The sequence below is a fragment of the Sinocyclocheilus rhinocerous genome, unplaced genomic scaffold (genome assembly GCF_001515625.1).
Source record: "Sinocyclocheilus rhinocerous isolate Xijiao unplaced genomic scaffold, SAMN03320098_v1.1 scaffold2340, whole genome shotgun sequence".
In the NCBI taxonomy this organism is placed as follows: Eukaryota; Metazoa; Chordata; class Actinopteri; order Cypriniformes; family Cyprinidae; genus Sinocyclocheilus; species Sinocyclocheilus rhinocerous.
In genome coordinates, this window is record NW_015646462.1 from 93,658 (window position 1) to 102,143 (window position 8,486).

An 8,486-nucleotide genomic window follows, 5' to 3' on the forward strand; every position below is an offset into this window, starting at 1 on the left:
CCAGTCATAAGGGTCAATTTTTCGAAATTGAGATTTATACATCATCTGAAAGCTGAATGTATGGTTTGTTAGGATATGACAACATTTGGCTGAGATACAACTATTTTAAAATCTGGAATTTGAGAAAATCGCCTTTAAAGTTGTCCAAATTAAGTTCTTAGTCAATAATTTTGACCCATACAATGTATTTTTGACTATTGCTACAAATATACCCTAGCGACTTAAGACTGGTTTTGTGGTCCAGGGTCACATACTGTATAAGCTAGTGAGAGTGTGAAGTGCATTTTAAGAGACTTTAGCTGTATTAACAAAGCTGCTCATTTTCAAACTTCTTAATTTAAAGAAAATAGTAGTGGAAATGTATTAAAACAATTAAACTAAATAATTTAAATTAAATATTATAATTCCAGAAGTGTTATTCAGCACTTAGAATTTCTATTTCTATTAGATCTGCATGACTTTTTTAGTTGTTTGTGATTGCAGAGTTAGAAATAGAAAATAGAAATTTCTACCTGATAAAATATTTTAGATATATATATATATATATATATATAAATCCTTTGGAAATATCTAAGAATTTATTAGTTTTCAAGGCTTATCCAAGTATAGAAATCACACTTAAAACAAAAAAACAAAACAAAACACTGCATTATTAAGTACTCAAGGCCAGAGCAGCCCATATTTGCAGAAACAGCCTTAAGCAAACGGGTACATTTTGTCTTAGCCACACCAAATGATGAATGTTTAATATACGGTGAAAGTTACCTTGGCAGCGATAGTGGCCGGGGTCATCCTTGGCCTCTGGGGGTCTTCCGAATGCATTCCAGAATACCCCTGTGACTGAGGAGAGGTTTCTGCCTCCCGCAGCCTATCCAGAGGCTCCTTCCTCCTCTGAAGTGTGCTGGCTAGCGGCTGCTCACCGGAACCTACCTTGGACCAGTCCTGAGGAAGTAGACTCTGTTAATTCAGTTCAGTCTACAGCAATAGATGCAACGGTCTCAGGGGCGAGAGAGAAGACTGGCCCACGATCCAGCAGTTTGAGTGTCCTTTCAACAGATACTTTCTTATGTGTTTTAGAGAAAACCCAATCTCAGTGTTTGAATAAACTGATAGGTACCTTCCGTGGTCTGCTCGGTTTAGCAGATCTCACAGCCAGAGATTTGAAACCAGCATCATGCAGCCAACAGAAAAGGTGTGTGTTAAAAAGCAAAATGAGGTAATGAATGAGGTTAAGCAGAATGAAATCAAATCAAAATCACTGTCAGTAAGTGTTATTCAGGAGGCACATATTCAACACACGCAAAAAGAAGAGGAAATAAACAAAACTGCAATGAGAATTGCCAATGGAGACAAACCTTCCAGCAAGGAACCTTGGATGTGGGAGAGGGTGTGTTGGATCCAGGGGAGCGGTTATAGGGTGGGGACGCAGGAAGTATGACAGAGAAAGGCCTGATGGAGCCAGGAGTGTGATAGAGAGCAGGGCGGAAGGTAGTGAAGGACGAGCCAAACTGCGGAATGGAGAGATAAGACCGAGACCGTCAGAGTAGCAAGAGACCCCCTTCCCTTTACTCATGGGCATGGGAGCCTTTGTGTGTGTGGCCTTGCAGATACATGCTGAGAGTGGCAGGAAAGATCAGATCTGATGACAGCACAAAGACGAAACCGGCAAGAGAGACAGAGAAGACCCCAACCTGCCAATCAGCAGCACAACCCTCACGGGTCCCACAGACAATCCAAAACACTGACAAGCCAAAACAATCCATCACTGACAGTTTCAGCACATGTATGTCTTATGGACAGAGTACTTGATACTTACTGTGGTTGGAGAGCTACACTCACTAACTGACTGGCAGGTCTCAGATGCATCCGAGGACGCTGAACTTGATGACTTCTGTAAGAAAGACCATAAAAGATGGGGTATCAGCAGGGAAACATTTAGAGGGTCTTCGTAAAGGTTTTTTTTTTTGGTACTGCTTGCAATAAATGGACACATCATAAATAGAAAAATCACATTTTAAATTAATAACAGTTTTAACCAAATGACTTCAACACCTTCAGCTTGGAAAATGTAGTGTTGCCAAGTGAATGTCCGTTGGAGAGGACAAGAGTGAGAGAAGAGTTTGGAGTCAGTAAAATGTATTCATTTATTTATTTTCTTTTTTGTTAGTTTGTTATAATAAGTGAATGCTCAGCATGGATGCATTCAATTGATTAAATTGTTACAAAAAAGTTTCAAATAAATGCTGTTCTTTACAAAAATAAAAATGAAAAAAAGTCACATTTTACACAAAAAAGCTATATTCAGCATTGAAAAAAATATCTTTAACACCAAATATGCATATTAGAATTATTTCCGAAGGATCATGTGACATTTAAGACTGGAGTAATGGCTGGAATAAATAACAGTTTAAAATATATTAAAATTGAAAACTTATTTTAAATTTTATTAACATTTCATAATATTACTGTTTTACTGTATTTTTGATCAAATGCATAGTTTGAGAGCATACAAAACTTTAACTTTCAAAGACATTAAAAAATCTTACTGACCTTAAAATTTTGAAGGATAGTGTATTTTAATTATTACATGTACAAATAGATTTTTAATGTTGTGAAACGCAATGAAACACATAATCAAAAAACAAGTAAAGATTTGTAGTATTCCTAAAAGTTATGTGCCATTTTTTTCTCAGTATAGTTTAGCACTTTTTTTCCATAGTTTTTTTTTTGTCATCTGCTGGTTGTTTTCATATCTACTGCATTATTTTGTGGTGTGTTTTTTACGCTTTAAACATTCTATATATATATACAGTGGGTACGGAAAGTATTCAGACCCCCTTAAATTTGTCAGTAAAAAAGAGATGGACAAACAAAGGTCTCAAGCAGTTATGAGGTTGATGGGTAAGGATGGAGGGCAGAGTGGGGGGCAGAGGGAGAACATATGTAAGACAAAGTTTGACAGGTGTGACACAGGGGGCCTAGTATGGAGATTGAAGGTTGTGTTCAGATGTGTCGGCCTTGCGCAGCCAACGCACTTGAAGCAACCCCCATGACTCCATGCGAGGCGGACAAACAGGTACTAAATGACACTATTAAAAAAGGAAGCTTTAATTGGCCCTGGAGCCAAAGCAAAATACTAATGGTCTAATCAAAAACTCTAGAGGGACTGGCTATGTAAAAGTGATCTTAAAATGCTTTCAATTTGTTTTGAAGCAATTACTTCATATTCCGGGTTAAAAACAGCACAGGAATATTAGACAGATTCTGTTGTTGAGGTTCTTAAATGGTTTTTAACCTGGAATATTAATTTAAGAGAGCAAAGCACTGAAGTTACATTAATCAGACACAACTAACTGCTAGTCAATTATAAAAGTAATAACATCATATTAAACAAGCTACTTTAGTCTACTTGTGTTAATTATAATTGTAGGTAATTGCTATGTTTCATCCTTGACTTCATCAAAAGGAATCAATGGATGAATAACATGAATCAATAAGCATTAAACTGTGCCTGTTGAAAGCAAGGCTCTTACAGAATACAAAACAACATTTTCATGACCGCAGTGCTCTGTCTCTAATATGTTGTCGGGGTTGATGTCAACATACAGTGAGATTGTGTAGCGCAGCAGTAGCATTAGCAGCCCCCTCTTTCCCTGTACACACACACACACTTGCATTCAAAATATACACACACTCACAAAATATAACCTGGCTGGAAAAACAACAGCTAGTAGCTAGTTTCTAAGTAGTTATTTGGTTTATGCAAGATGGCCATTGGCACTGGCATCCCCTTAAAGGCTTAGTTGCTCTCAAAAATTACAAATCTGTTATCATTTACTCACTCTCATGTCCTTCTAAACCCATAAGATTTCTGTCTCTTTTGAAGTCCATTCCACAAAAACTTTGACACTTCAAAAAGTTCATAAAGCGATCGTCACGCAAGCACATTTGATGTTCTCTATGCATGTGTGCTGATCAATGTTTATATGTGAATAAAAGGCTATATTAAATCTGTTCATCAAAAAGCGATCATTCGGAAGACTTGGATTTAAGTGCTTGATTCATATGGATTACTTTTATGATGTTTTTTATAAACTTTTTGAAGCATTATAGTTTTGGTGGAATGGACTTTCAATGGAGGAACAAAAATCACTCAGATTTCATTGTGGTTCGAAGATGAATGAAAAGCTCTGGAACAATTTGTCCCAGGAACTTTTTTTCCCCCAGACCTGTTGCTGTCTGTGTTTCCATCGCAGCCTAAAGTACCGTGAAGATTAGGCAAATAGTCTGGTGATGTAGTAGGACTGTACGTGACTGCTCCTCCCAGTCCAGAAGGGGGCGCTAATGTCGAACAACGATTGCGTCATACATAGCGACGGACAATCATAATTGTTTTGTCACCGTTTCCAGTTCCCGCTGGATTTCATCCTCGGCACTGCACCAACGCCACACCGCAACAGACTTTTAAAAATGGTGGTTGAAATACAATGCGGCGTAGAGTCAACCAATCCAAATGCTGCGTGAACTCAACCAATCAGCATGTTCAGTGCCCAAGTCCCACCCCCAAAAGTTCCGGACCTTTGATAAAGTACTACCTCGTGAGCAGGGACTTTCTGAGGGGCAAATTTTTACCCGGAACTTCATTTAGATCCTGGTTCCTGCGGTGGAAACACACCGATTACCGCCCCAAAGTCCCCAGTTCCTGGGGAAAGTTCCTGCGGTGGAAATAGGCTTAAAGACTAATAGGTTTAAAATGACATGAGGGTGAGTAATGGATGACAGAATTGTTCATCTTTCGGCAAACTATCCATTTATCATGGTATGACCAACTGGTATATGGTTTGTTTTCCGATCCAAAATGGTCTACAAGTTTAGACCAGCTTATGACTAACTCAGACCAGCTTAAACCAATAAAATACCAGCTACCATGTCCTAAGACACAGCATAAGCTTTATTTTCCAACAGGGCAGTTAGTTACAAGTACGAGCTGCCATTTGGCAAATTATATTTTGTACTAAATTGTATTGTCATTTTGCAACAAACAGCAATGTTCAAAGCAATTACAACAAAGAAAAGTCAAGCAACATAGTACACAGCACAAGCAACAAATCTATCCAGCAGAAAAAAGGCTAATAACCAGAAATAAAGATTTGATAAGTGTGCTAACATTACTGGCAGCATAATGTCTCTATTTCTTTATCACTCTCACTCTCACCTGCACATGCTGCTTTTCCTGGAGCCGGAGCTGCTGGGAGAAGAGGGGGGAGTCTGGTAGGACCAAGAGTAATCTGAACCCTTAAGGTCTTTTATTACCTGAAAGAAAGAGACAGAGAGAGGCAGTCTTAGTGTTAATGGCCTTTTTTCTGCAAAGCACTGTACATACATGGTGACTGGAGTACATAAAAGGATGTGCACCTGCTCACTGGCTGGGGGCAGTTTGTGGGGCTCTGAGGTTAACACGGTGAGGTCATCAATAATGGCCTGGAGATGAGTGATCTCTCCCAACATGGCAATCTCTCCATTCTAACAACACACGAGGACAAAACCACAAGTTCATAGATCAGATTTTAACATCACATAATGCCATTTAAATGTCAGACAGTAACATATTCTAAGAGCATACTTTTTGCTTTAAATCTTAAGACAGGTTCCTCATTGCCACTACCATATACAGTATGACGAACAAAATTTTGATGAAACATTTCCTCTTTACTTTTAAAAACATAAATCTGGATTGGAGAGTGAATGAACTGCATAAAGTGTCCAGCATACACTACCGTTCAAAAAAATTAAAATAAAAAAATGGAACTTTCTATTCATCAGAGAATATATATACATACATGATAATAAGAAATGTTTCTTGAGCATCAAATTGTTGAACAAATGTTTGAATAAATTGTTATTATTAAATGTGACCCTGGACCACAAAACCAGTCATAAGTAGAAGGGGTATATTTGTAACAATAGCCAACAATACATTGTATGGGTCAAATCCATGAAGAACATGATAGTTGTATCTTGGCCAAATATTGTCCTATCCTAACAAACCACACATCAATGGAAAGCTTATTTATATGTATATCATATATCTCACTGGTTTTGTGGTCCAGGGTCACAAATAAAATATATTAATAGAAATACAAACAGTTATTTTAAATTTGAATGATATTTCACAATGTTGCTGTTTTTGCTGTGTTTTTGATCAAATAAATGCAGCCTTGCTGGGCATAACTGCATTTCATTGGCTCTGTACTTGTACTCTGCACAGTGACAATAAAGTTGAATCTAATCTAATCTAAAATAAGAGACTTAATCTACACTTTAACTGGTGTCCTTGTTACAGAGTAATGTGTAAGGGCTGAGCAGCTGTACAGTTCACATAAGTGATGTTGAATGAGGTGGGCTGTACCACTACAGGCTGCAGGAAGCTGATGAAGGTACAAAAGCGTCCTCTCTCCTCCACTAGAGCACGCCGCACCGCCTGCTTCTCTGTCTCCTCCATCAGCAGGTACATGTCATTCACATCCTGCATTGCGCTGTCCAGCTGTGGCTGAAGGTCCCCCCGGCCTAAAGGGGGCGACAGAGAGCATAACAGAAAAGAAGGGGGAAAAGGCAGAGGGATGAAATAAGGTGGAGAATGGACAGAATGGAAAAAAATGCCCAAAGAATGAGACAAAACAGAAGGTCAAATGGAAGAATTAGAAGATTACAAAGGACAATCAGAAGAAAAAAAAGTGAAAATAATGAAAGGAGGCAGAACACAAGAGAAGATACTGCATTAGATGAGAATCATTCTCTCTTCCAGCCTCCAACAATATGGACATAATGTGAACACAGGACAAAACAAACTATTCCGACTAGCACCTACACAACAAACGTAGACAGACGACTCTGAACTCTGCGGTCGAACATCTTCTACTCTTAATGAAACACATGGAACCTCCCAGAGGAAGTTTAAAGGTTAACTCATGCAGACTAGATTGTTAGAAATGGTCGTGACCTTTGCTGAGGATTGAAGCAAAGTCAGCTATCCGCAGTAGAACTGCTTCCAGGAATACAAGCAGCATGCATGCTGGGACGGCATCAGCAAAATCATGCACAAAGCAAACCCTCAGGTGTTATAATGTGAGAAAAGAGAAAGGCTGTGATCTTAAATCACTCGTTGTAAGCTGTCAAGCCAAAATGTCATGTGGGGGTTAAATCCGATGACCACAGAACTGTCTGCAGACGTGTTTGGGTCTTTTTCAGGTTGAGGCCGGGTTAAAGGGCCATGCAGAGTGACGAGTGAGAAGAATCAAAGTGAGCCACAGATTGGCGTGAAAAAAAAAACATACTTACCCTGTAGCTCTATGAGAGTAGATAAAAAAGAGAGAGAACACAATGTGGGGGGAATCCAAGAGAGAGTAAAGAATAGAGAGATACAGAGAAACAGAGGAGGGAGAGCACTGTGTTAGGGTTAGTATTAGAAAGCAATTCAGCTCATTTCATGGCCAAATTGTTTCAGAAAAGCCAAACCACCACAGCAAACCTGAACAAAACCAAATTCAAAAATCAGCTGAAAATGTACGATTTAATGCGCAATGGACCCAAAATAAAATCAAATATATAATCTTATCAAACTGAATGGTCTTATAAGGAACAAGATGCCTGACTTAACAAAATAAATAGGCAGCTTTTCCTTTAAACACTGGAGTATTCCTAGTAACAAACAGGATTGTCATCCTATCTTCAAAAACAGGAATTATTGGCTGCTGGGATATGAACATGAACTGCTTAGCAAATGAGGTGAGAGTTGCACTTCTGCGCTTCAGCCAGCAGAGGGGGTTGCTTACGTTGCAGAGGATTGTTTGCCTCATATGAAGGGATCAGTAATTTCACCAAGCACATTGTGCACTCAACAGTCTATGCAGCTTTAACAACACTTCCGAGATTCAACCATCCATTGCCGACCATGAGAGCCACTAAAACGCATTCAACACTGATGGCATACGAACAGCAGATTGTTCTAAACGTCAAATAAAACAGCCAGTTTTGACCTTGAGGAAATGTCCTTGACTTATCCCCAACACATTTCTGCTTTGTAATACGACAATGTTATGTAATATTGATCCATTACTTTCACTGACATTAAAACACTTGTATACTAGCATATGTGACACTGGACCACAAAACCAGTCATAAGGGTCTTTTTTTTTTATTTATTGAGATTTATACATCATCTGACAGTTGGTTAAATACGCTTTCCATTGATGTATGGCTTGTTAGGATAGGGTAATATTTGGCCGAGAAACAACTATTTGAAAATCTGGAATCTGAGGGTGCAAAAAAAATCTAAATACTGAGAAAATCTCCTATAAAGTTGTCCAAATGAAGTACTTAGCAATGCATATTACTAATCAAAACGTACGTTTTGATATATTTACGGTAGGAAATTGACAAAATAGTTTCATGGAACATGATCTTTACTTAATATCCTAATGATTTTT

At 38.4% G+C, this 8,486-nt stretch overlaps 1 protein-coding gene across 1 annotated transcript in view; it reads right to left on the reverse strand.

Moving 5' to 3' along the window:
* Window positions 1–8,486, reverse strand: part of LOC107707854 (MTSS1-like protein) — a 61,321-nt gene that overhangs the window by 3,808 nt on the left and 49,027 nt on the right. Inside the window, exons 7-12 of the mRNA XM_016511957.1 lie at window positions 7,339–7,347; window positions 6,410–6,567; window positions 5,416–5,523; window positions 5,216–5,313; window positions 1,817–1,997; window positions 766–942 (exon numbers count right to left, since the gene is read on the reverse strand). Of these exons, the coding sequence (XP_016367443.1) occupies window positions 766–942; window positions 1,817–1,997; window positions 5,216–5,313; window positions 5,416–5,523; window positions 6,410–6,567; window positions 7,339–7,347 (731 nt within the window). The remainder of the gene's footprint in view (window positions 1–765; window positions 943–1,816; window positions 1,998–5,215; window positions 5,314–5,415; window positions 5,524–6,409; window positions 6,568–7,338; window positions 7,348–8,486) is intronic.